This window comes from Apus apus, chromosome 17 (assembly GCF_020740795.1).
Source record: "Apus apus isolate bApuApu2 chromosome 17, bApuApu2.pri.cur, whole genome shotgun sequence".
In the NCBI taxonomy this organism is placed as follows: Eukaryota; Metazoa; Chordata; class Aves; order Apodiformes; family Apodidae; genus Apus; species Apus apus.
This window is the reverse complement of record NC_067298.1, coordinates 5,720,899-5,748,002: the sequence shown is the minus strand read 5'-3', so window position 1 is coordinate 5,748,002 and position 27,104 is coordinate 5,720,899. Positions and strand designations below refer to the sequence as shown.

General features: G+C 47.4%; 2 protein-coding genes across 7 annotated transcripts in view; both read left to right on the top strand.

The window, feature by feature from the left end:
- The first annotated feature begins 1,857 nt into the window (after nucleotides 1–1,857).
- TSEN54 (tRNA splicing endonuclease subunit 54) lies at nucleotides 1,858–10,709 on the top strand. 2 transcript variants are annotated; one of them, XM_051634751.1, is made up of 11 exons: nucleotides 1,858–1,901; nucleotides 2,121–2,252; nucleotides 2,968–3,031; nucleotides 3,176–3,259; nucleotides 4,520–4,618; nucleotides 4,917–4,969; nucleotides 5,324–5,422; nucleotides 6,280–6,914; nucleotides 7,470–7,530; nucleotides 8,240–8,356; nucleotides 9,386–10,709. In XM_051634751.1, exons 1-11 carry the CDS (start codon nucleotides 1,873–1,875, stop codon nucleotides 9,534–9,536), a joined length of 1,524 nt encoding a protein of 507 aa, XP_051490711.1. In that variant the 5' UTR covers nucleotides 1,858–1,872; the 3' UTR covers nucleotides 9,537–10,709. The 2 variants fall into 2 exon arrangements, with proteins under 2 accessions (XP_051490711.1, XP_051490712.1); XM_051634752.1 differs by lacking the exons at nucleotides 7,470–7,530; nucleotides 9,386–10,709 and having other exon boundaries at nucleotides 8,240–8,350.
- Nucleotides 10,710–12,315: 1,606 nt separating this feature from the next.
- LLGL2 (LLGL scribble cell polarity complex component 2) overlaps nucleotides 12,316–27,104 on the top strand; it is a 33,167-nt gene continuing 18,378 nt past the window's right edge. For 2 of the 5 annotated variants that reach the window (XM_051634746.1, XM_051634750.1), the window contains exons 1-3: nucleotides 19,558–19,665; nucleotides 25,904–26,001; nucleotides 27,017–27,098. In XM_051634746.1, coding sequence (XP_051490706.1) covers nucleotides 19,591–19,665; nucleotides 25,904–26,001; nucleotides 27,017–27,098 — 255 coding nt within the window. In that variant the 5' untranslated portion in view covers nucleotides 19,558–19,590. Of the gene's footprint in view, nucleotides 12,392–19,265; nucleotides 19,472–19,557; nucleotides 19,666–25,903; nucleotides 26,002–27,016; nucleotides 27,099–27,104 lie in introns of those variants that run through there. The other 3 variants (XM_051634747.1, XM_051634748.1, XM_051634749.1) reach the window with 3 other exon arrangements.

Sequence of the window (27,104 nt, the reverse complement as noted above, 5' to 3'; positions counted from 1 at the left end):
GAGAGCTGAGTGCCACCAGGGACAAGGCTCTGCTGGTGCCCCTGTGAGGAACGGGACCCCCACCCTTACCCCATGACAGCTAAAATCACAGTATTGAATAGAAATATGAACAGAGATTAGTCCTGACATTTCTGGGTCTTGTAATCACAGTGGGTGACAAAAGCAAACTCTGGATCGGAGCCTTTCCTGAAGCAATTGGAGCACATCTATTTTAAGGAGAGACTGAGTTAAACACAGGGGTGAGAGGCAGCAAGTTGAAAGCTACAGAACATGGTGCCCTGGGGGTGATGTTAAAACCAAGCAGTCCGGGTAGCCTCCAAAATACGTGTTTTTCAGAAATCAGGGAGAAAAAGCTCTGTGACTGCAGAGCCTGCTGTCCCTCGTGCCGTCGGTGAGTCTTGTCTCCCCTCATGTCATGGAGAGGCACCACTGAGCAAAACCACTTGACCCCCTTGCAGGATAAAAGCTCAATTTGGGAGGAAATAAGCAGGCAGGAAGCGAAAATTAAACCATTCCGTGGAAAATGGAGGGGAATGTTTTTCGCATTCATCTGCCTGTGCTGGCACCTCGTCAGAGGCCTCTTACTGGGAAACCGCAGCGGGAACTTGGGACTCCGGTGGGGGAAAAGCTGTATTTTTCCTGCTTGAGGCTCAGCGGCTGCTGCGAGCTATCCCGAAGCAACAGGAGACAGGGCTGGAGGTGAAACTTGAACTTTTTGGCGCGTTTCCCCATCAGGTCCGTTCAGGCCTCCCCAGGCAGCAAACCCCGCCGTGTCAGCTGCGGCGCGAGGCCGCGGCTCAGGGAGGCTCCTCGTGTTCCAGCAGCCGGGTCGCCGGGGCTCGCGCATCCCAACGGCCCCGCACGGGCTGCTGCGGGAGCCCGAGCCGGGAGAAACAGGGAGAGCTGCTCAGGGAAAAGAATTCCTTCCCCTGCTTCTGCGCCGCGTGGCACGGGCAGCACCCCGCGGGGGTGGGGCTGCCTTGTGCTGGATGTGGCCAGTTAAAGCCGGTTCCTGCTGGTTCCAGCCGGTTCTGGGCAGCTCCAGCGGCCCCGCTACAGGGCGTGGCAGAGCCCGTCACTGAGGCTGGTGGCACCTCTGAGGAAATGTACTTAAGCAGGGGCAAAATGCTGCCTGGCAGTGAGGGGAGAGTGGAGACAGTGCGAGAGGTGGCCCCGTGAGCAGGGTCAGGGAGGGAGGAGCAGGTGTTTGAGGCAGATTTGGACTGCTGTTACTCGGCAATACGTTAATTTTCTCCTAGTTGAGCCTGGTTTACCCTGACAGTAATCCGTGAGTGATCTCCCTGTTTCTATCTTGGCGCATGAGATTTTTTTCACCTTATTTTCTCCCCAGTTCTGCTGAGGAGCAGTGAGAGCAGCCAGGGCCAGCCCACCCCAACTCGCTCGGGACACAGCCCTGGCACAATCCCTGGGATCGGGTTGGAATGGACCCCAGGGATCACCTGGCCCAACCTCAGCTGTCACGTACCGCACTGCAGGCCCCAGGCGGGGCATCCACACCCAGCTCGGTGCCTGCGGTTCAGTGCTGTGCCCGGTGCCGCTGGATGGGTGTCCCGGTGGGTGTCCTGGTGTCCCGTCCCGGCATCCCGGTATCCCATCCCAGTGTCCCGTCCCGGTGTCCCGCTGTCCTGGTGTCCCAGTGTCCCAATGTCCTGCTGTCCCGCTGTCCCAGTGTCCCTCTGTCCCTCTGTCCCTCTGTCCCGCTGTCCCAGTGTCCCGGTGTCCCAATGTCCCAATGTCCCACTGTCCCGCTGTCCCGCTGTCCCGGTGCCCGCAGCCCTCCGAGCCGCCAGGGGGCGCGCTGCCCTCGCGGCGCTGTGCCCTGGCCGGAAGGCCGGGCCGCCCCCCGCGCCCATGGAGCCCGGCGGGTCGCGCCCCGGGAGGTTGGTCCGCCCGGGCCCGGCGCGGCCGGGGCTGGGGCTGGGGGGGTGACCGAGCTGGGCCGGGGCCGGGGCTGGGGCTGGGGGGGTGACCGAGCTGGGCCGGGGCCGGGGCTGGGGCTGGGGGGGTGACCGAGCTGGGCCGGTGCCGGTGCCGGAGCTGGGCGGCTGCGGCCGCAGGGTGGGTGCTCTCCCCTCACGCCTCCCCGTCTCGCCCCGCAGCCGCAGAGGCCCGCAGCGCTCCGGCGGCCAGAAGGACTTCATCCCCGACGGCTCGGCCGAGCAGGCGGAGAAGCTGCGGCGGTGCCGGGAGGAGCAGTGGCAGCTCCTCTCCGAGGAGCGCGTGGAGCCGCTGTGAGTCCCTGGGCCGGGCGGGGGTCGGCACGGATGTGCTCGGCGGGGCTGGACATCCCTTTGTCCCCGCCAGGCACCGGGTCGGGGCGTCAGCGCGCGCAGCTGCTGCCCGTGCTGCTGGTGGGATGAGTAGAATCCAGCTGTGGACCCTTCTCTCCCACTGTTGGCACAGTGGGGTTTGTCCAAGTACATCTGTAAATGTGTGTCTGGGCAGCAGTGGAGACCCTGGGAATGGGAGGGTGGCTGGGTAGGTTTGGGTTTCCTTTCAGACCTTACAGGTCTTACCTTCTGTTTCCTTGAGCCAGCTGCTAAAAATGCAATGTTTGCATTCTTGCAAAGTTGCCTTCCACTTTTTCTCAGCTATTTATCTTTTCCTATGAGACCATGTGGGTAGGATACAGCGATTTGAGAGTCTTGGCAGCATCTGAACAATGGTATGATAGATCATGGCCACACATCTCCAGCAGGCTGCTGTAGCTTGTGGACAGATCTCTGTGGTGCTGACTGAAGACACAATTAACTGGTTGGTGGTAAGAAAACTTTCAGCTGGTACTGCTAGATCCAGAAGGTGGTGTCTTTCTAAGGCCTCACCATGTACACGTGCCACCTGAAAGTTTGCTGCCTTTTGATACCTTTCCAAGCTTGTTGTGTTGCTACAATGAGAGTTTATTGTACAGCGTTTTGATAATAGCAAACTAACCTTTAACCTTCTCAGGAGGAATCTGGTGAAAGCTGAGTGGAAGCCAGGACAGGGCATTGCAGAGCTGCAGTCCCCTGCGGTGAGTCTGCTGCAGAGTGTTCTCAGTGCCATCATCTCCCACTGGCCATTGCAGATCCCTTAATTTGCTGCATGAAATGGGAGAGAGCCTGGCTGTCAGCAGGGAACAGCCAGAGCCCATCACTGATTTGTTCTTCTGTTCCAGGGGAAGTTCTGGCACACCATGGGGTTCACAAAGCATGGCAAACAGTGCCTGCTGCCTGAGGAAACTCTGTACCTGCTGGAGTGTGTAAGTAGGATACCCATGTGTGGGTAGGGACATTGGGTCCTTCCTGAATGACTAATGGAGCTGTAGCAGCTTTAGTCTGAAGCCAGTGGACTTGTGTTGGTCACTGCTGCAGTGTGAGCAGCTGATAAACACTTGTTTTCTCAAGGAACCTTTTAGCCTGTTGGCTGCTGGAGCTGTTTGTCTCCAGGCCATGGGTTTATATCTTGGACTCCAAAGCAGCCTCTGTGTCATTGACAGTGCATGTTAATTGGATCAGTGGTCAGTATCTCCAGCTGGTATCATATTTAACCCACTCCTGCATCAAATATGACAGTAGAGGTTAGGAGAGTGTAGCTAATAAGTCAGCTCTTACCAGAACAAGAAAAGTATGAGGAGCATGTTACAAAGTTTTCCATTGAGATCTCTGTCTACTTTCTTGATTGAGGGGCAATGAAACACAATTATATGAGGTTTTTTCCCCTTAGCAAACCTCAATCAGATTATGGGCATCTGATGCCATCCCTTAAGTTCTAACTGCAAAGGTAGGGCTTTTTTACCTCTGAGAATTTGACAAACAATAAATTGTAAACAAATTGATGAAAGAATAAAAACAAATGGGAGTCGGTTGCTGAGTACAAAATCTCTCCCTGGAAGCAGAAAATACCAATTGGATGCCTTCAGCCCATCCCATGGGAGAGGTGTGGTTCCTAGTGTTTTGTTTTCTTTGTAAGTAAACATTTAAAAAAAAAGGGGGAAAAAAAAAAAAAAAGGAAAAAGAGGCATAGACTAAAACTGCATCCTAGAGGTTAGTTGCTATTGTCTGGGGAATCTACCCATGGGATCACTGAGGCTGCAGTAAATGCTTCTAAGGAGCCACCAACTGGTGACATCTGAGGATGCCATCAGTTCTGCTGCTGCAGCTCTCTCAGTTGTGCTGGTCCTAAATGTTTTTGTATTTGTGCTGTGTCCTGAGTCACTGAGATCATCAAAGGTCAAGAAAATTATCTCCCAAAGCAAGGATTATTTTAACAATTGCAGTGTTGTGCTCCCAGCTGCATCCTCCAAATGGATGCAGTGCTGGAGCAGGAGCTGCCAGCTGTAGGTGGGAACTTTGGTGAAACCAGGGCACAGGGGAACTGAGCATGGGAGAGGGGCTGTAAGTAATCCAGATGGCACATGGGGAGGTACAGATATCATGTAAAGGAGGATGCTGAGACTGTTGTGAGTTTGCATAGTTTTTTTTCCCTGTGATTCTCTCAACACCAAGCTTCTGCCCTGCAGGGCTATATCCAGCTCTTTTACAGAGATCTGCCCTTGTCAATCCAGGAAGCCTATGAGATCCTGCTGTCCCAGGAGGCAGTGAGCCTGTCGCATTACCAGGTGTGTTGGAACCTCCAGCTCCTGCAGGGAGGATGAAAGCAGAGGGCCCAGCCTCAGCCACACAACCTCTTCCAGTGGCTGAGGACAGTTTGGGAGGGAAGGGGAGTAACTTGTCCATTTTCCCCACTCACCTTCCAAATGATCAGTTCCTGTTCCCCCACCTTTGCATTGGGTCTCAATCCTGGTGGTTTTCTCCTCTGCCAGTGCCATGCTGTGTTTACCCAGTTGTAGCAGAACTGCAGTAAATGGTTTAGTTTTGGGGTAGTCTTTTAAACTTGTTGTTTTCCTTTGCTCTAAGGTGTTCAGCCACTTGAAGCAGCTGGGTTATATTGTACTGAGATTCGACCCCAGGTAACCAGCTTTTTCTTTCCACGCTGCTTTCTCCTTTCTGAAGACCCTGAGCAGCTCTGTGCCCACTGCATGGCCCCAGTGGAACGGCAGAGAAGAGGACTTTGACCCTGCATTCCATCTCTTGGGAGGATGAAAGGCTAAAAGTGGCACTCTACCCTTCCTTGCTCCTCCCTCTTGAGGAGGTGATCGGGAACATGAAATGGGGCATGGACTGCGGGGCCATTACTGGTCCTGCTTGTGGATTTTCTGTGCCTGGAAGAAAAGGTTTTTGTTGCTGTGCTCTGGGGGCTGAGCAGAAGGGTTGTTTCAGTGCCCCGCCCTGCTGTCAGCCCCTGTGTTGGTGTCTCCTTACAGCACTGTCCTGTCTCCCTACGAGAGGCAACTGAAACTGGAAAGTCACTGCCAGAGCTCTGGGAAACACCAGCGCAAACGGAGGAGGAGTTCCAGCCCCTGGTAAGGATGTGCTCCAAAGCCTTCTTGTGTCTTCTCCCAGACTCTGCAGCTTGGGAACAGCATCCTCAGCCTTTCGTGCTGTTGTGGGTGACCTGTCTGGCACAGCTCCTCTTGGCTGTCTCCAGGCAGTGCAGTGCTTTTCCTGAACTCCTTGCAGCATGCCCTTTTTGGCACATCTGTACGTCATGCAGGGCTAATAGTGACAAACTACCCCTGAGCCTCCCAGCTGTGGCAGGGAGGTGCCAAAATAGACAGGTACAGAGATCAGTGCAGAAGAAACATGTGGCAGATGTCTCCTCTTGCTCTTTTTTTAGGGAGATCCTAGACATGGTAGTGCCCATCTTGCACTTACCCAGCTTGTACAGCAGAGAGCATGATTGGGTCCTGGTCCTTGCATAAGGCCTCTAAAAGTTGTCAAAATGCAAACAGAAGCTGACATGATTACTAATTTTCCTAATAATTGCAACAATTTCCAGTAGGTGGCATCATCCTTTAAGAAACAGGGAGGATGGGCTGGCCTGCAAGTCCTTTTCTGTTAACAAGTAACTCAGTGCTTGGTAAGAGGAAATTTTAGAAATTGGGAGATAAGTTTAATCTGCCTTTGGTGTACACTGTTTGTTTTGGGCCTGCTTTTTTCCCTTCTCATTTTGTCACACAAGCAAATGCCCTCGTTTCAGCCAAGAGGTTGTGGTCAAGTGTTTGCAGACCTGTCTGGGGGTTCCTTCCAGTCTTGCTGTTCTTCCTTCAGGCTTGGCAGACTGCATTCATCCTTTTAACAGGGAGGAGACAGCATTCAAAGGGAATAAAGTCCCATCACACACTCTCTCTGTCTTTTATGCTGCTGCTTCTGTCTTTAGGTTGCATGAGAAGAAACATAAGGTATCTGAGGACATTCCAGAAGCCGAAGGGAGCTCCCAAAAATCTGGAGATGACTCTGGAGGCTCCAGCTGCCTTCCCATGGATGAAAAGCCATTGTCAGAACAGCCAAAGGAATCAAATGCTGGCAGTGGAGAGGGGAAGTCAAACTTGGTTCCTCTTGATGCAGGACAAAAGGACTCCCTCAGCCCCTCCAGGAGCCGGGCTGGAGACCACAGGGAGAGCAGCGCTGGCACCCGTGCACCCCGCTGGGATTTCACCACCATCATCTTGCCAAACGTGGCCCCAGACCAGCCGTGCACACATCTGCCCTCACCTGACAGCGGCCTCCTGCCAGAGAATGTGCCAGGGAGGGAGGTGAATGCAGCTTGTTGGTGCACACGCATCAATCAGAAACAGGAGAAGCTGTCCCAGAAGGAAAGGGAGCAGTGGGAGAGGGAGAAAAGGTACAAGAGCAGCGTCAATGCTGACTGGGAGGTGAGACGCTGCTCCAACTGGCAAGAGTACAAAGCCCTTCTGAAGCAGAGGAGCCAGAAGAGAGTTTGGAAACGACCACCTCATCTCTGGGACCAAGCTGTCACACCGCTCTTGAGGCCAGATGAAGCTACCTCGTCAGGTAGTTGTTCTGGGAACTTGATAAGGACCTCCTTTTCCCCCTACCCCTCAGCTCTGCGAAGTGTTGCTTGGTATGCAGCTGAAAAAGGGATGACATGGAGAAGCTGAACATCAATTTAGGGAACAGCAGCTTGAGAAGGAAAGTCTCATTAGAAGGACTAGGCAAAGCAGGGGCAGAGGAGCCCAGCCATGGAGTGAGAAGAAAGATCGTCCTGTGCCTTTCCATCTTTTTGTGTAGCCCGCTCAAGTGGCAGAATAAACAGGGCCTTGGGAGGTCTTCTAATCCATTTCCCATGTCCTGCTGTATTGCAGTCCTTCTTGCTGGGCTGTTAGGCATGTGAAATGGGGGCCAGCAAGATGCAAAGCAATTGCAGAGTGTTCTGGGCTGTGTGCTGGGAGGAGATGAGGAAGTTGAGATCTTTGAAGTAGCCAGTAGTGACTGTGGTGCTGCCAGCCATTGTCAGAGGAGGAAGGCTTGTGGGTGGTGGTGGAGTGCTTGGAGTGCCCTGGGAGAGAAATAGCTGGTCTGATCCTTTCCTGTTCCTTCTCCCTCCAGCTGTGCTCCTCCAGCAGATCAGCGTGCTGCAGCCCTCCCACATCCTGGATGGAGCCTCCCGGTTAGTATCCAGCCAGCCAGCTCAGAACTGTTAGGGAGTGGGGGTGTCTTGTGACTGTCCCTGCTTATGAGGTCTGGGAGATGCTCACAGCAGCAGTTTGGGAGCTGCCTGGCATCCAGGATGCTGAGAGAACCCAGCGCTCTGCTCCGTGACCCCATTGCATCTGTAGTGAAGAGCTGGCACTTCCATGAAGTACCAGGTCCTGCAGAGCAGAGCTAGGGCATTCCAGGCCAGTTAAAACATTGGGGTTGCTCTCTTTTCCTGCTGTTCCCTCTCTGCACCCCAGCCAGGTAATCTCCCCCAGAGGTTTTGGTTGAGTTTCACCTGTGTCTCATCCCTGGAATGTGCTACCATCCCTGCTGCAGTGATTATAAAACCTTGGCTTTGGGACTTCTGGTTCTTCTCCTCCTTCAAAGAGTCTGTGTGGTGTTTGTGTTTCCCTGTAGGTCAGAGCAGAGCAGTGCTTCTGTATCTGTTAGTGGTGCTTCTTGCAAGGGGGACTGCAGAGGAGGGAGTGTGGCAGATGTGGGGTGGCAGCTTGTATCTGGAAAGTAATTAGAACAGTTACAGGGTCAGTCCTTTGAGGGGTGAAGCCTTTCAAAGAGCCCAAACTAGGCAGGTTTCAAGAACTTTTGCTCCTGCTTTCCTCTGCTGGATCTGTACCCAGAATATTTCCCATACCTGTGTGAATGTGTTCTGTCTTCTGTAGGCTGCAGGAGGACCCAGACAGCATGAAGATTGACTTCAATGTATATCAAGCAGATGCTGTGGCCAAGTTTAAGAAGACAAACCCTGGGAAGCCATATGTCAGGATGTGTGTTCAGAGGTAACCAGGAGTCTTATGCTGTGCCCTGAAACAGCAGTATTGTAGAAATGAAGTCCTAATGATCTGTAAATGACCCAGCATCTTGTGAGCTTTACAGTGTCTCCCTCGAGGGTGGTCCTGCCCAGATTTTTTTCTTTCAGTTCCTCCTTTGTTGCAGGCTGTGGTTGACAATTCCCTCAGCCCTTGTGCTCAGCCCACACTAATTGGTCATCTGTTTGCTGCTCATTTCTGAGTGTTATTTGAGTCAGGAATAAGAAGCCATGTCTGTATTTAGGCAATGCTTGTGAAACCCCTGTAGAGCTCACTTTTGCAGGGAGTCATAGGGTACCTAAATCTTCAGCTAGTGCAGATCCCTGTGGATTTCTTCAGAGATGTACCTCCCCAGAGCTCGGGGCTGGGGGTTTAGTGTTTTCATCTTTGTCAAATATAACTTCAAGATCAGTACAAACAGAGGGTAGGTGTCCCCTTTCTTGCTGGATCCAGAATCTGATACTTAAACTCCATAGTCAGGTACAGAGATCAGTCTCTGCCCTTTTTAATTTTGGGGTAAACTAAAACTGTCCTTCCTCCACTCTCTGGAGTAGCCAGAGCAGGGAAGGTGGTCACGCAAAGCTCTGTTGTGATCAAGTAGGATGCTTTATAAAAATTTTCATTTATGAGCAAACAGATTCTGCAGAATTAAAAGGAGGGAAAACCACGTCAGATGTTGATCCCAGCAACCTAAAGATCTTCCTCGCACAAAGGTATTAAGATTGCACTGGACTGGCAATTTGCCAGCAGCCCTGTGAGCCGTATCCAGTGGGCACAGCTTGGAGCAGTGTGCAGTCACAGAGGATTTGACAGCTCCCAGTTCCAGCCTGCAGTGTGCAGTGTCAGGGCTGGCAGCCTCCTGCTTTGACTGAAAGGGGTAGGGAAGGATCACCACCAGCTCCTAAGACCAAAGGGAGCTGTTGTTACTGCTGGCCAGGACAGCTTTGTCTCTTTGTTCTCCTTTGCTTTGCGAATAACAGGATCTTTTTCTCTCTGCAGCTTTGAGGAGCAGGTTCCATCCCTTCGGACCTTGAAGCAGGTTACGTATTTGAGTGGGGATGTCCCAGTGGTCTTTGCACTGGTGGATCATGGAGAAATTGCCTTTTATTCGATAAAGGAATTCAAGCTGCCCATTGATGTTCATCACTGAAGTTGCTGTCACTTGTGGAAATTGTATGGGATGAAGGGAAGAGCTTCACTCAGGAGTTGTTGTCTTGATTACAAAATATTACAGAGAGTAGAGCCTGTGATAACTGGCATGTTGGGTAGTTGACCACTTTATTTGCTGTTACAGACTTCACCCAACCAGATGGTCAGGCATAATAGCAGTATTTACAGCAAACAAGTGTGTGTAGCTTAGCTGGGCATTTCTGGACTGAAATATAAACTGCTTTGTTCTTGAAGCCACTGGTTCTTCAGCTTTCTCATGTTGTGTACAACTAGTTTGCTTTTTCCTTGTCATCTTTGGCTGACCTGTGGACCATTAGAAAATACTTTGCTGGTGATCCTCTTGTCACATGTTAAGAACCAGTGTGCTACACCAGTTGAATGGTTGGAGAGTCATTTAGGTCAGTCAGGGACAGAATAAGCTGATCAGATCAGTGGTGGTGTCCTGAGCCTCTCTCAGTCATCTGCACCAACAACCCATCAATCAGATTCTGATCTGAAAAAGGCACAGCTGTAACACTTGGCCACATGGAGTAGTTTCCAGGCACTTGAGAGCAGGAAACTGTGCCTTGAACACTGTCTCATCAGCCAGAGGTCACACAAGCCCCTGAGCATTGCAGATGGCACCCCAACCTGATGCTCTGGTAGATGTGCTGGGATGCATTTTGGCCACACAGCATTATGCCATGGGTAAGTATGGCTGCTGCTGTCAGCACACTGTACCTGACAGTCTGACCAGGGCTGTACTACAGCCCCTTCTGTGTCAGCCTGACATACTTTCCTGGCTGTGGGTCCTTGTCTTTGTTAAGTGAGAGATGCCTGAGTAAAGAAAAGCTGTAAAATCCTTGTGAGCGTTCCAGTCCTGTAGCTGTTGTGCTCCAAACTGGGGACACCATTGCTTTCCAGGCCATTTGGGAGCCTGTGGGAGCTTTCCACCAGATATCCAGGTACAAAATTTGCTTTAGCCAGTATGCAAAAGTACTAGATGCCAGAAAGTCTGCTCAGTGGATAGAAGCATGTTGGGCACCGCTGTGTTCATTGTCAAGGTTCTTCAGAACTGTAATAGCAACTGGTTTACATGCATTTTATTTGATAATTTTTGAGTTCCTGTCAGAAATGGGCAGAAGGTTAAGCAATAAAAAAGCCTTTTTCAACAGCGTGAGCTCCTCAGTGTGCTTCTTAATTCATGCAGAAATGTTAATAGGTTGTGCAGAGCGAGACCCTCTTGTGGAGGCTACTGGTGCCCCAGCAGCACCAGCTGCTGAGTGCCTGCTGAGGGTCATACCACCCTGTGGCTGCATAACCCTGTGCCCATCTGTGTTTGGATCCAGCTGCTGCCCTGTGTCCCAGGTGGGCAGCATGACTCAGAGCCTGGAGGAGTCCCTAGGTCTGCGTGTGGTTCTGTCCAGTTCCTGTTGGCACAGGACACTTTGCCATCTCTCTCCTGCATGGCCAGAGGTATCATAGCCTGAGGTGGCAGGGATCTGCTGCAAGCACTGGTCCTGTTTGTGCACACAACCCTTTTATCAGACGCTGGAATTCAGCAGGGCGCTGCTGAGGCCGGGGTCTGACAGCTCCTCCCACACAGCCTCCCCTTCCTCTTCCTCCTTCAGCAGAGTTTTGCTCTTGACAGCCCTCTTCAAACGCTGGGGTTGTTGACAGCTCCAGTCTGCGCCCTCAGTGTTCTCCCAGACTGTTTTGCAGATTTAAGGCAGTGGGAAGAGAGTTTCTAAGAACAGGTGCAACTGGAAGAGCTCCACTCTGACCCACAGTCCCCACGTTTGTCCTGGAATTAGGTCAAACTCACTCCTGTTGATTTCAATCAGTCTCCTTTGCTTGTGCCAAGGTGGAATTGTATCGATGAACTCTACGAGAGCCACCCAGGGAGTTTCGCTGGGGCAGAGACTCCCTGATTCAGCACAAAACAATTAGAATTTAATAACCACTGCAGGGAAGATTGAGAAACTGGCTGCCTTGCTCAGCACCACAGTGTCTGACTGTGCCTTTACCAGGATGGGATTATGATGCAGACTGATACCAATGCTTCATTATGGCCGGCGATGCAGGTTGGCTGGGTGTTGCAAGAAGGTGACAGGAACCTTAATCATAGAATCATAGAATCCTAGGGGTTTTCAATTGAAAAGCATAATTTCTGGAAGCTTGGCTGAACCATTGACTGTTTCTGGCCCCTTGTCAGAGGTAATTTCAAGATTTTACATGGATGCAGAGAGGCTGGCAGACCTTGAGCTGCCGTTGCACTCCACGTAACCACTGATTCCCAGCCCTGTTCCTGCAGCAGGACAGGGGGTGGCTGCAGCCGAGCTGTGTCGCGATCAAGACGGCAGCAGTTGTGTATCTCCTTCCAACCACGGCTTCAGCTTTCAGTGAACAACAGTTAAACCTTTCCACCTCTTTTTTGCAGGGAGCCTGGACCCGTCCGTGCTCCGTCGCTGTCCCTCGCGGGGCTGGAGGACGAAGAGAGCCGGGAGAAGGCGCCTGGCAGGGCACGGAGCCGCCGTCCCGGCCCGCTGCCCCCCGCTGCTCCCGGGGCCGGGCGTGGGGGGGGTGGGCTCGGCCGCCCGCATGGCCGTGGCCGCCTTCTGATTGGCTCCGAGCGACCCCCCTGCTGAATTATTCATGAGCACGCCGGATGAAAGGGAGGCGAGGCTGCGGCTCGGCTTCATTTGCATCCCAAGCCACGCCCCCCATGGGGGGCGGGGCCGGTGCAGGCCCCGCCCCGCCGCGCCCCTCCCGGAGGTGCCCGGAGGCCGCGCAGGCGAGGGGCAGCGGAGCGGAGCGAGGCCGGGGCGGCCCGGCCGCAGGTGAGCCCGGCCCCAGGTGAGCCCGGCCCGGGGCGGGATGGGCTCCGGGGAGGGGGAGTTCTTAGCGCGGGGCCCCGGCAGGGCTCTCTGCGGAGGGCTGGGGTGGCCCCGGACCCTGCCCGCCCCTCTCTCCTGGGCGTTGCGGCCCCTCCGGTGGGGCTGTCAGGTGCTTGTTGGTCCCTTCGCTCCCGGCGGTGTCCGGTTCGGTAGGTGCCCGGGCCCTCCGTGCTGCTGCTCTCCGGCGAGCCCGGTTGCGGGCAGCGGTCCGGGCGCGTTGGGGCTGCCCGCGCCTGCCACCGCAGCGCAGCCCGGGGTCCCGGCCTCGGCTGGCCCGGGGAGCTTCAAGCGCTGGCGGTGAGGGGTGGGTTAGCGCGGGGGGGTTGTTTCCTTTGTGGTTTGTTGGGCTGTTGTTTTTTTTTTTTGCTGTTGTTGTTGTTGGTTTGTTTTTCTTACTAAGTTTGGCTTTCTGTGTCCGTGCCGGCCGGAGCGCGTAGCCGGGGGTCTGGCAGGGCAGCGTTCCCTCCCGGGATTTCCTGGCGGAGGTCGCGGCCGCCCGCTCCAGAACTTCCTGGTTTAGCCCTCGGCACGAGTGTGTCCCGGCCGGGGCCGCTCCCGGGGGACTGAGCCGTTCTGGGGGCGGCTGGGACCGGCCCCGCGCTGGTGGCTCCTCATCCCGCTGCCGCCTCCTCCTGCGGGGGGAGATGTCCCTGCCTGCACCCTGCCCTGGGAGGTCTCCATCTGCTGCGCCTGGCTGGAAGCAGATGTGGTTAATAAGAATCGCAGTGTCTCCTTTGGGACACGCTGCTACCGTGCTCTTTTTTTTTTTTTTCTTCCTTCAAGTCACTGCCTGTATTCAATATATCATATTACTGTTGGGTTTTTTTCCTTCCCAAAGTTGCAGGAGCTCAATGGGTGAGGAAGCACATGAGCACTTAGGTTAGTAACATTAGCACTTACTTCTAAGAGCCAGCAAGCAGGTGAAACAAGTTGTTTAGCCTTTGTCTCAGGTTGCCCTGGGAACAAGCTGTTTACTGACATCTCTCCTCTAGGTGAGACTTAACCTTGGCTTTGGAGGAAGTTTTGTGTGTTTGTATGGAGTATTGTTAACGGTGTAGAGCAGTTGAAGTGGACTTCTGGGTCTGTGTTTCTGTGGTGTAGTGGCACAAAGCTTCACACTCGTGAGGATAGTGGCAAGACAGGAGGTAGTAAAAGCTGTTGGAGAAGTAGAAGTTGTCCGTTGTAATGTGTTACATGGTGGGGAATGCTGTTCTTTGTCATTATTCCTGTTCTTCGGTTAACTGGAATATCTTGCTTTACCAAGTCCCAGGTGAAGCTGTATGCCCAAAGCAGCTGCCTGGTGATTTTAGCTTTGATTTGGGGAGCTGGTGCTCCTGGCAAGCGGAATGCAAAGCGGGGGTACGTCCCAAGGCTTCTCCGTGCAGCCTGGCACGTTCCTTGTGAAGGCCCATGGATGGGACAAGGATCATCTGTGCAAGTAGTGAACAGTTCCTAATCCTGCTCAGTGCTCTTGCAGCCATTTGAGGGCCTCCATGTAGTTTATGGTATTGGAAAGGGAGAAGAGTTCTCCAACATCTTTGTAGGATGGTGCTGAGGAATTTCTTTGGTTTTGAATAAATTGTATCTTCTGTAGCTACTGACAAGAGAATTATTGGAGGAGTTAAACTACTTGAGAGTCATTTTCTAGTGGCTTTTTGGTACAGTAATGTGATTATTACTGGGAATTGCTTATGGAAGTGGTGTGGTTTTTTCTTGGTTGACATAGAGGCTTGAGAGATGTCAAAGAGTAAGAGGTATTAAATGTGTATAATGTAACACAATTAGTGTGTTAAATATAAATAAAAGTATGTGATACTGATCTTTCTTTAGAAGAGATTATCAAAGAAGGGGCTGGTGGTAATACAAGTTTGGTTTCTGTGCAGAAATTCTACGGAAGCTGCAGTTCTCATCTAAAAGCTTCTAGCTAGATCTTTTTTATGTTACTTTAAGAAGAAAATGCTTTCATGGTCTACTCCACTGGCCCACTATGTGTGGTGTAAAATGTTCCAAAGTTGCAAGCCACTCTTCCATTTGAGTTCTGCAGCATGTGCAATAATGTTGTTCAGTGCAAAGACTTTGTTCTGCTGTAGCGTTTTGAAACTTCATGTTGTCATGCTCCCATGACAAGGAGAACACAATAGAAGTCATAATGACACACAAGGTTTGCACAATTAGTAAATTCTTTGCAAGTGGGCGGTCCCTGGTAACTCCAAGCACAAAGCTGTGAAGGTGCTTATCTGATTTATGTGATTGGTTCTCAATTATTTTCCAGGAGTTCCTGGCTAATCTATCTCTGGTCTTTTCATTTAGAGAGTGGCCACCTGCACATCATGTTGACGCACAGTCTGTTCAGTTTCATTTGACTGTCTCTACAGAGTCACAAAAATATGAAATTTTTACATCAAGATCTCTTGGTTTAGCTCTCTGCCAGTGCCTGGCTACTGTGTGCAGGTGCATCTGAACACTCTCCTGTTTATAAAGCTACAGGTGCTGGGGGACTTGGAGTTGATCAGCATTAAACTAGGAGATTAGTGTTGTTAGAGCATCTTGCCAGGGAAGCCTTATCCCAGGAAAAGGGGGTGATGTCTTACACTTCCAACCTTTCAGTGTGCTGCATCTGTTTCTTCCTTCTTGCATATCTGTTGTGATAGTGTGTTACAGCTGAGCCTGATGGCAAAGATGAACTTTACAGTCATAGCCCAGTTAAAGAATAGCTAGGGGTTGTTTCACTGATTTCAAGCTGAAAGTGTTCTGGAACTTGTGATTTCACAGTGAGTCTGAGTCTGTTGGCTTCTCTAATTGATCAGCTTGATAAGGCTAGTATTTAAATGATGCTTTGATAATGTTTGTTGTTGTGAGATCATTTGTGCAAAGAAATAACTTTTTTTTTTCTGTGCAGTTGATCTGGCCTCTGTTCTCTTGCTGCTGACTGTTGGTAACAGGAACAAGCCAAACTTCTGGGTGCAGGAGGAAACCTAGTTGAGACAGGGCCATGGCGGTGACTGTTTGTTATAGGAGCACTAACTGCTTGAAGTTCAAACAAAGCTTGTTGATAAAGCCTCTTTTATTTTAGCAGTGCTGATAAAGTTTTATCAGATGCATAGGTAGAAGTTCTCCCTTAAAGGACCTGTAAGCAGGAAGGGGTGATGAGGAAGGAATGAAAAGGAGACCTAAAGCAAGGCAAGATATAAGAGTTCTTGAGATACTTGATGGCATTTTGAACAGAAAGCTATTGGACTTCATTCTTCTGAAGACATGTTTAACTTGAGTAAAGGTTGCCTAGGAAGCACACAGATGGCACCTTGCAACTCTCCTATATGAGCAAAATAACTCATTGTGGGTATGTTTTTGTTGTGGGATTCAGTTGGGACTATATCCACACTTAATACTGTCTGCATATTAAAAACTTCTGACCTGGGCTTCATCCTCTTGAAAGACTAGATTAACTTGTGTGATTGGGATTTACAATATTGGTTATTTTCTGCTTTTGGCTGGAAATCCCTCTTGCGTGGGAGGACATAAGCAAAAGTTGCAACAGATTTCTACAAAGGGTAATTTGCCCCCCAGCCCATGCCTAGTTGATGAAGAATATCCAGAGCACCTCAGCAAGCTGTGCATGGACACCAAGGCACATTGCTGTGTGCAAAAGCAATGGCAAAATTTGGAGTTGTGATGGGATTGCTAACACACAGCAGTGAGGAGCAATTAGTACTTCTCTGAGGAGGAAGCATTTGGCTTTCTATTGAATATGGGTCTTTGTGAGATGTGGCATGTGTACTTGCCATAAATCTCAACATCTAAAATGAACAGAGCTGAGTGAAGAAGCCAGAAGAAATCTGGTTTTGATGTTAACTGATCCTTAGTCTGTGCTTTGAAACAGGATCATCTTGCAACTCATGCTTTCATTGCCTTTCTATATGAATAGTGATGAGCTTTTGTTTTGAGGGTGGATCTAATCAAATGAGGTGAGAAAGAGTACCTCCTCATATTTAGCTAAGCTTTCAGCTGATGAAGTAGCAGGAGCTCAATGTACAGGGCACTATGAGCTTTCCTGTAAGGTGTCCATGTACTGAAGATGAGCAAAATTGGGATTAACTCAGCCTTGGGCTGTTGTTGTCTACAAACAGCTGACCTCAATGCATCTTAGACAATGTTGCACATAATTTCTGGTAAAAGGCTCATCTTTGAAAGCCTGAAGAATTGCTTCCCTGGAAAATAAGCACATTAGATACATGCAGACCTGGCATGGCTTCAGAGGCTACTGGAGAATTCCTCCCTGGCTACTGGTAGCCACAACTATTACCATATGGTAGTAAATGCTGACTGGCAAACAGCTGCAGAGCACATGGGATGGGTGTTTTATGTAAGACAGCGAACGTATGTGGTAGAGACACTGGTCTGCTGATATATAAATGTACAGCTGGAAGATAAGGTTATACCAATTGTGGAATCTTTGTTTTTCTAGAATTGGAAAAGGCACTTGCTTATTGTACTGAAAAGAAAATTAATCTCATTGACTTGTGAACTTTTAATAAGAATTCCACTTGAACAGCCTGAGCTACCGAGGTTGCCTTTCTGTTTGCTGTTTCTTCGTAGCCTTTATTCAAAACTGCTTTTTCTCTCATCTCCTCCCATGCTGTGGCACTCATGAATTCTTTGTCAGGCGTTAAAGCCTGGCACAAGTCAATGAGAGGTGACTTTGGTTGCATGCATTTTGCTCTCTGATTGTAATGGACACATCGGCTTGCCAGGATGACATTTTTTCAAGTGAGTTACTGCTTGATTCTGAGCTACTATGCTCCTTAGCCAGTTGAGCAAGTTGTTGTGGGCTGGAGTGTGAATGCTTAGATCTCTTGCATAAGCAGGTTAAAAAACATGCTTCTAGATGTAATTAATATTTCAGGATGAAACATTGTAGCAGGTGGTTAAATATAAAGTTTGTGTCTCTTTCAAAGGCTACTCTTCTTTCTTTGCTTGTGAGTTTGTCTCTGGTATCACAGCTGAGAACTCTTTTCTAAAGTGGGGAGCATAATTAGTAGAGTTTTTCTGTGGGTTTGCCTAGTTTAACAGGTCCCAGGATATTGATTGACAGTGGGAAAGGGTGCGTCTCTGGCACTTTCCTTGTCTGGCTAAGGGCAAACTGTGTTAGACATGGGTGTGATGTACTCTCCATGCATAGCACAGCAGCCTGTCACTGCTCTGTAGCTTTTGCAGACTTAAGAGTAAATCTAGCCCTGGGTAAATATGTCTCTGTTTTAGGAATGTCTGAGGAAAGCACATTTATGATTTGTTACAATTTTTGAAATTTCAGTTGAGGTACCTAAGTCACTGTCTAAGGGTGTGTTTTCCAAGTAAACTACACTTTTATTCTTCGTCTCTGTTTTGGAGCCCCCTGCTAGATGTGCTTCTGTGCCTGTTCTTCACCCCTGTATGTGCTGGTGACATGGTGCATGAACACAGATGCCTGTTACTGCCTGCTCAGAGCCACTTTTCTCTGTGGTGAGTGGAGGTCCTAGTGATTTTAAGTCACTGAGTGACTAAGGCTTGTGGTGCTGATGTGATCTTCTGGCCCTCCGAACCAGGACTGTATTGCAGTCCTCTTCATGAGCTCTGGACAGTACTGTGTGGGTGGCTGGAGATTTTGGAGTGTGAGCAAAAGGTAAAAGGGGAGTAATGCAATGAAGAGGTGCAAGTTCTAGCTTGGGGAGTTTCTGAAGGGACTTAGCAAAATACGGCTGTGGAGCATCCTGTTAATAATAGCATTTCCTTTTTTTGGTCCTTCACAGTTGGAAAGGCCTTGCTAGAAACCATTTGAAAAACAATTCAGGCTCCTCAGGAATGACTGATTTAAGTCATTATCCAAAGGCCATGGTTATTGTCAGGAGCATACAGATAGCCACTGTGTTTGCCAGCTATAGAAATAGGCTGTGAAAACTTTCCTCCCTCCAGCCCCACAGTTGGAAGGGTCCAGGGGCCTCCATTCACTTGACAGTCCCTTTAAAGCTCCTGGTCCCACTCTGCCCTTCTGACACTGGCCTTCTCTGCTCCCCACCTTACTGTACCTATGTGTGTACCTCTTCTGATGAGGGATTACAGTAGAATATCTGTACAGATTCTTTACTGCACCTCAGAGTATGTTGTGTACAGGGTAAATTGCTATAATTTCCTGTTCAACAAATTAAAATACTGAGTGGAGTGTCTAGTAGCTGCTTCAGGAGCAGCTGAACTGTCTGTGCAGTGGAAACTGGAACTTCTGAATGGTCACCAGGGCAGGCAGGATCACTTCTGCCAAGGTAAGTTTCCAGGATGGGATTGGCAGAGTTTTACTTGCCACTCAGCACTTCAGCAGAGGGGAGATGTGACAGAATTCTTGAGCTGTACAGAATAGGAGGCTGTAGCCTGGTATCTCCAGTGTGATTGCTAGACTGCAAATTGGGTCTAATTTGTCCTTTGTGGATCCTTCTTGTGCTGTGAGAGACAAGGCAGTGAGATACACTGAAAGAAATGCTTGCATTTCTGGCTGAATGTTGAACTGCAGGTGCAAAATTTCCTTTCCCTACCCCCACCTTGAGCAGGGTGTCAGGCTTGGTATTTTACAAAAGCAAGTTAATAATTAACACAGCTACCCTGCAGGCAGCACGGTGCCCTTTCTGCTGTACCCATGGAGGGAGCTGAAAATGTGATTCTTTCCCTTTTTAGCTCAATAGCTGGAGGGTTACCTGGGGTGAAAACTGATACTGGTCAATAGTGTCTGTGAGCCTGGAAGTTAGTGTTTAGATTGGGTTTGTCTAAACGTTTATGCAAACGCTGCAGTTTTGCTTGCCTTCCTTTGGGTAAGGTCCTCTGAAGTGACTGCAAAATGGCCAAGTGTAAAAACTCTTCTAAAATCCTCTTGGCTTATCTGTACTGGTTTGTTTTAGCAATGTAAAAATGGTCATGTGTAAGTCCTGTCCCAGAGATGCTGCTCTGTGTGGTATCAAGTTTTAGTTACTTGATAGCTGTGTTGTCTCATTCTACTCTGGCTGATTTCTGTTACCTGGTAAACCAAAATAAATAACCTACTTCTGCTGGCTTCTCTTTTCAGGCTGCTCCTGTTTATATGGCTTTTTTTGTTGTTCTTGTTAGGAGTTTTGGTGCCAAGATACTACAGCAAGGAAGATGAGAAGGTTCTTAAGACCCGGACATGATCCAGTGAGAGAGAGGCTTAAACGTGATCTTTTCCAGTTTAACAAGGTATGGTGCTTTCCTCAAACTTCAAGGCATGTGTGTGGAAGTCAGATCCATCCTGAGCCACTGCACAGGGTACAGGAAAGAAAAAACTACTTGAGTGTGGGTGGAACAGTTAAATTTAGGAGAGGTGGTTTGTTCTCTTTTTCAGTTCTGTCCTTTTTTCCCCCTCATGTGCCTGACTAGTTTTCTTCAAGCTCATGAGTATGTTCTCAGTTCTGGCTTTCGTTGTTAAGAAAAAGGGTATTGTCATGCTGGTGAGTGGCACTGGCTGAAAGAAGAGATCTTCACAGCAGCTTTTATATACTCTGAGTGTTCTGTAGTTTGTCCCGTTATGTGCTGTGGCTGCTTATGTTATAGGTAGTCTTTACTGCTACAAAAGCAAACATTTTTCTAAAGATCCACATAAGCCACAACTTATGATGCAGCTGAAACCAGAGTTCTTTGTCCATTACTGTAATTTGGCTTTATAAGTATACCTCTCCTTTTATATGTGAATTTAAAAGTCTGTGGTAGAAATGTGGTAGCATCTACTCAGCACAGTGGCCATTAATTATTAATTTGCTGTTATCTTAGTCTGAATCTGTATCTTGTTGTTTTTCTTTTCTCTCTGAAGAGGAAAAAGCAATGGCTGTGCTACCCATCCTACACTGGGCAATTTTGGTTTTGAGCCCCAGCTGGCAACATGGTGCTTTAATCTTTGTACATGCATAGTATTCATTAATTGCTATGCTAATGGCTGCTTCATTGGGTATCAGAAATACATTTGTAGGGTTTGTATTTGCAAGGTTTAAAAGGAATTTCGCTGAGAAGCATAATGGATAAATGAAGTCAGCCTAGGAAATAACCTCCTTGATTTGTTAAAATTCTAGAGTAGATATATACTTAAAGTGCATTTTGGATCTTTAAGCTGTATGATTTAATGGGATTTGGTAGTAAACCACACCATTTCCATGCATACCTCCCTCCCATTGGGGAGACAAAAGGAACTCAAGTGCTTCAGGCCCGTTTTCTGCTTGCTTTTGTAAGGAAATGCTCGTGCAGATACAGAAACACTTTCAGTAAATGAAGACCAGGATTGAGTTGCTTGCATTTAGTTGAATGCAACGTCAACTTCAGAAAAGATGTTCCAGGGATGGGTCAGAATTGCTTACAAGCATTTAAAATTGTATGTACCTTGGAAAAACCTTCGCTGTTTCAGGGATGTCTCTTCTTGAATATGCCTTTCTCTTATGAGGATGTTTGGCTAAACTTAATGTGCCTGAGACAGACTAATTTGGAAGATGCAAAACAGGATTGAAAGAACTAGCTTTTGCAGCAGAGGGAAACTTCCAAATACATTAGAAGTTGGCATCAGGATTTTTGACTCCATTTGATTCAATCCTGAAGGGAAATATTGCATCTTGTTTCTAGGGAGGAGACTACTTCGGACACTTCCTAATGTTTTACTGTCATTAACAACTTGGTAATTAAAGGCTTTGCAAAATGCATTTGCACTTTTAAGCTACAGTAGCTTTGTCTTTTCTGACAAGAATTGGAAAGGGAATGGACATTATCCCATTGCCTTGTACTAGAATCTTATACATTATACTTTTTTCTTGCATAAAGTTTTTGGTGTTGTTTTTATTTTAAGTCTGGTGTGTCCTATTCCAGTATTTCCAGACATAATGGATCATTTGAAAGCCTCTTTTGATACAGTAAACTTCTACTCACAGCTAAGTAGACTGAGAAGATCTGGGAAAGTCAGGCCTTAATTCTGATCTGTTGAAGGCTGTGGTTTCAAGCAGCCAAGAAATATAGTACTTTCTGTGCCAAGATTACCCTTGTCTAACGTGCTAGTAAAGCAAGCACATTAGTGCTGGCAAGCAAGTTTTTAAATGCTTGTTATTTGAGGTCTGTGAAACACCTCTGGTTAAGAACCTGCTTGGGAAATATTTTGTGGGACTATGAAATTGCTGATCAGAGAAACTGCACGGTGTATTTGCACCTCTTTGGTGTGTGATGCTGGTAGTAACTAAATCTGTACCTTAAAAGTGCTGGGGATACCTGCTCTCATTTTATTGTTTACACTGAACTTGAGCATGAATTCAGGATGTCACACAAGTTTCACGTCAATATATTGCAGTGTATTTGGCCATGCTGACCTAGTCATGGACTTAAATTTAAAAAGTAGTCTTAATTGGTGGTGGTGAGTTTTTTCTTGTTTGTTTACTCCCCTGAGTGTAAAAAGGTTGCAGTCTTTTTACTGTTTCCCTATTGCATAGCTGTGCCAGATAAGAAGTGGTCCAGGTGGTTTTAAAGGGCTGATGGACATTCAGACTGTCCTCAAACTTGTGTTTTTTTCAAAAAAACACCTTCTGAAATTCTGGTAGTCACTTAGCTTTGCATATCTGTTTCTCTGTATGAGTAAGAACTTCCCATACTTGTGTGTACCTGTTGCAAGTATCTGTTTTTAGCTCAGTGGATAGAATGAAGGATAAGGTATGTGGACTTGGCACTCTGCTACTTTAAGTTTATCCTGCTTTTGGAAGTAGTATTTGGATGCCTTTGGCTGAGTCCAAGCCCTGCAGAACAAACATGTTCAGGCTGGCATTGTCAGACTAGATAATGGGTAACGTACAGGTGAACCAGCCTGTCTTACAGCTGAATGTTACCAAACTGGGAACACTGAATTTAATTTATGGCTTTGTGTTTTTTTTCCCCTCTTTTCAGTTTTCCTAGCCCTTTGCTGATGGGTGTGATGGATAGTTTACCTAAAATCTGAATTAGTGTCTATGTGAAGTAGATTTAACACAGACTCATTGTTTCTTCAAAAGACACATTAACAAAGGTGCAGGGTTCGTGTTACCTGTGGTCGGGTTTGTCTCTGCTTGGTCATAAAACGACCTGAGAGCAGAAGTGGAGAGAAATGAAAGGAGGAAGACAGCACTGAATTTTATCTTCACAGCTTTAGTGTGGGCTGGGAACAACTGTTAAGTTTGGCCGCATTTTTCCTGCAGTAAATATGCCTGGCATGAGGCATTTCTGTTAGTTAGCGCTGTGACATCAGGCGGACTTCTGCCGAGTCTGACAAATCTGTGATCTGAGGAAAATGAAAACGAAAGCTCCTACCTTTCCTCAGAGAAACAAAGGCCCCTTTGAGGAGGGAGGGCACATCGCGGGCACTCTAGTTTCTTATTTCAGCTCTGCTGAAAGGCTCCATTGTAACCTCTCCTGCCTTCTGCCCCCTTCCTCCCCCCTGCTGAGTTTACCTGCTGAGCAGGTGAAAGGATTGGCTGATGAAAGCTGCCTGAGAGAGGGAAGGAGAGGCCAGCGTAAAAGCTGACTTGATGTGATTTAACAACTGGGTGTAAATAAGCGTAAGAAAGGATCTGGGTAATCAGGACAGTGAATGTGAATGCCTTGTCCTGGTGGTGTCAAATACAGCCAAAAAGCTGCTGCCTTTCTTGCCTGGCTATGGAAATGAACCACGTGTCTTATGGGCATCTTGGTTGAAGATTCAAAGCTATCAGAAACCATGAGTAATTTACTGCATAAGCAGTTGTGTAACACACTGTGGTTGTTACTGATACTTTCCTCTTGTGCCTCTGTTTTCTGTAGTGGCCTTCTATTAGTAAGGGTTTACTCCTGGATGTAGTAGTTATTGTATCTTTTCCAACGTGTCTATGGGAGAGGAGAATACTTCACATTTTCTATTGAAGGAGGGAAGATTTCTATTGGAGGGAAGATTTCAAGATTACCCTCCTGTAATTGTTACTGAATGGCACACCTGGTTATGCAGTTCATAGGTCTCCTACTTGAAAATTAAAGCTTTTATTGACTTGTCTAATGTGTTTACAAATTAACACATCAGGACAAAGATATAATTTAGCCAACATTAAGGCTACTATTGAGAGCTTCCTTACAGGCAGTACAGTATTGTATAAGTCAGGGTTTTCTATTGTGAGAATTATGGCTAAAGCCTTATCTTCTAGGCTGGAAGACATCTCTCAAACACTGTTTCTAATGGATGTTTCATTGAAAATGGCAGCTAGTTGTGCTGGTGACATGGCAGTGCAGTGACTGAAAAAGCTGAAACTAAAACTATCAGTGGAATGACACTGGTGTTTCCCTAACAAGCTCCTCACACTGTTTTGAAGAGGAGTAGAATGGTGTCTGTTGCCCACGCTACACCTGATGCAATTAAATGTCTGATTCGTTGTTAAGATAACTTGTTCCCTTGAATCTTCTTTGCAGAATTGTATACCATGGCTTCACACAGCTTTGACAATAGGAAGCCTTTCTGTCTTGTCTCAGGAGTTGAAATTCCTATTTGCCTGTGTTGGAGTAACAAACTGCCCTGTTTCAATTCAGAGTCCACAGATAAGTTCTTAATTTCATACTCTAGGAGGTTTTATATATGTAGCTAAGCAAAGGTTGGTGAGCAATAGCTTCAAGGGTGACTTGAAAAATAGTGACTTCTCAGAATTTGTATTTAATAATACAAACAACGTTTAAATTACCTTCTTAGAATATAAATAAGGCTGGAGATGAAGTTATCGTAAAGGGACATAAACTCAGTGATCTTGGAGCCAGTAGTATCTTAGTTTACTACATATAAAAGTTTAAAAATGAGTAACTAATCCTTTGCCCAGCCTTATGAGTTGGCAAGTGGAAAATTGGGAAATGTTCTAGTATTTCCAATTTTGTATCTTCTAAAATGGCTCATCTTTCCCTAACAGGACCTTAGACTGGGGTAACTGATTTAGAGGAAGGAAGTCTATTTTTACAATTTATGAATTGTGATTAAATGGCTAATACTGAAGCAGTCTGGCAGACTATGGAGTTAACCATATCCTCCTTTGCCTGTCTTTGAGCAGGAACAATGAAGGGGCATTAAACTACTTTGTTGCAGCTGGGAGCACCTCAGGCTGATGGTGTGACCACAGAAATGAAACTGGCTTTATTTGATTCTCCTGCAAGGGATTAAGTTGGGAAATCACTCTACAGGAAATAAAGTCCAGGTGTTACTTCTAAGTTGAATAAACCAGAAAGCCAATTCATGTGGTAGTTCTGTCTCAAAGACATGATGGAAATGAGGATGGGACTGAGGTGCAAGACCTTGCTTTTGTAGATGAACAGTGCTTTGCTTTTTTTGTGTGAGTAGTCCTCAGGCTTTTTGTAACAGATTTCTATTCTGTTGATGACCAGCTTAGCTTAAAAGAACACATTTTCCAGAAGCTGGGACTGTGAGGATAGCCATGTTTTCCAGGAAGTAGCCCTGTTAATCTTTGGCCATGCCAATCCCTCTTTGCACAGCTTTATGTTGTTGAACACTCATGCATACTTGTTCTGTCTAAACCATCATAATAGCTGTACATTAGCACTTCTAAAAACTTGACTGAACTATTTCATAAGTGGTTTAGTTGCATCCTGTATGGCAGAACATGATTCCATAGTGTGCAAATGCCTGGTGTGTGCAACATGCTCCACATCTTCCTCTTGGTGCAGTGTAAATTGGCTGCTAAGGCTTAGCAACATAGTACTCCCCATGATAATGACAATCATCTTTTTATTACTAAATGGCTTAGAATTATTCTGAGGTTGCCTAGCAGGCTCCTGCTCTCATTAAATTCCACTGTTCCTTGTGCTACATCTGGAAAATTGACTCAGATACATCAGTTTTCCTAACTGCCCCATAGGAAAGATGCTTGCTTTTCTTCATGAGCACTGATACTCAAAAGTTTTTCATAACTTTGCACCATTTCTTGATGTCAGTCAGTAAGAGGAGGTCATGAGGGCTGACCCTTGTGGAATTTGGCAGATAAAGCTGACCTTATAGCGTGCAGTATTTGTGACAGACTGAAATTGTGCTGAGCAGCTGGTTTACAAAAGTAAAGTTGATGTGGAGTGATGGAGTGATTGTGCTGGCTGAGTAAGCTGTGCTTATGCAGAGTTATTTATAATCTTAACATAAAGAGCTGCTTGGGTTACAGTTTTCAGAATATTTCTCTTTCATTTCTGTTACACTTCTGCATATCCTGGCTGCAGAGCCAGGGATTCTTGGGATAGATACACCTGTAGGTGGTTGTTCAGTGAATCTAACCTGTTTGAACGCCTCTCAACAGAAAAATCTGCCATGAAATGCCATATTTCAGACTGCTATGCAATATTTAACTTCTGGTTGGTTTTTTTTTTTAAATCTGTATGTAGCAATGCCCATGAAACATCCTGTTGATGATGAGTTTTCCTTTCTCTCTGCCAGACTGTGGAACATGGATTTCCCCACCAACCCAGTGCACTGGGCTACAGCCCATTTCTGCGCCTTATGGCCATTGGAACGCGCTCGGGAGCCATCAAACTGTATCCTTTTGGACAGCTTGGGCTGGGTTGCTCTGAATTCACCACAAGATGCAGCTTCAAAGATACTGTAAAAAAAAAATCAGACTAAGTATAAATTTGCAAACAAGGCTTCCTGAACACTGGAACAGTTGAAGTGGTTTCAGTTTGATCAGAATGGCAGTCTTTTGCCAAGAGCTGAATTATAGCTCAATTAGAAGCTGAGCTGATGCAGGTATTAGACAAGGCTCTTTGCTTCTGCTGTGCAGAGGGCTAGACTAGATCTGGCCTAAGTTTAGCAATCCTTCATGTTGTAAATTCCAGGGTTGTTTAAGTATTTGGTGGGACAGAATTCCTTTTTGTTTTTGTTTGTTGTGTTTTTTTGTTTGTTTAAAGCAATGCTATTTCAAAGGTTAAAACTGCAGTCAGAAATCACTTCAGCTTCCTGAGATTTTGACCATCCAAGCATTCAAAACCTAAACATTGAAGCTGGTGACTTTTTAAGCTAATGACATCCAGTCTGACTGTAGTGTCAACGTGAGGTGCTGAGGTGATTCCCATGGCACAGTACCAGCCAGGCAAGCCTTAAAACAGGCATATTGCTCAGCCCAGAAAGGAAAAGTTGGTGCTGTCTCTGCCTGCTTAATCATTCATTCCTGGTGGTGTTTGTGTTCAGAGGCTGGACTCCACATTAGGGCGGTAGCCATCTGTCTCTTGGTTACAAATTAGTTAAGCAGGATTGTACTGTCTGGGAAACCGCTAAACATCCCTGAGAAAAAAAACAAAACCAGGGTCTAGGCACCTCTTCTGCATGTGCTCAAAGGGTGAAATAAACATCCATGTTCTGTAGTGTGCAAAGCCTGCCACGAGAATATAAAATCCAAGTAGATTTGCATTGGTTCTTTTCAGTCCAGGCCACTAACTGTAAACCAGGGTTTCAAACTAATCTCTTTTCTGCTTGCTTGCTTGCAAGCTTCTTAGCAATTAATTGTAGCTGTGGGTCATCTTAAATACTGTAGATCCTCAACAGACTCTCTAGATATGGTGCTCCTGGTGTGGAGTTCATGGGCTTACATGAAGAAAACAATACTGTAATGCAGATTCACTTTATACCTGATCAGGTAAGT

What these genes read in the sequence shown, in the direction of transcription:
- TSEN54 (XM_051634751.1), top strand. Translation starts at nt 1,873, where the DNA reads ATGGAGCCCGGCGGGTCGCGCCCCGGGAG. An exon ending in GTACTGAGATTCGACCCCAG is followed by an intron (nt 4,970 to 5,323) that starts GTAACCAGCTTT and finishes GTCTCCTTACAG; the next exon opens with CACTGTCCTGTCTCCCTACG. An exon ending in ATCCTGGATGGAGCCTCCCG is followed by an intron (nt 7,531 to 8,239) that starts GTTAGTATCCAG and finishes TGTCTTCTGTAG; the next exon opens with GCTGCAGGAGGACCCAGACA.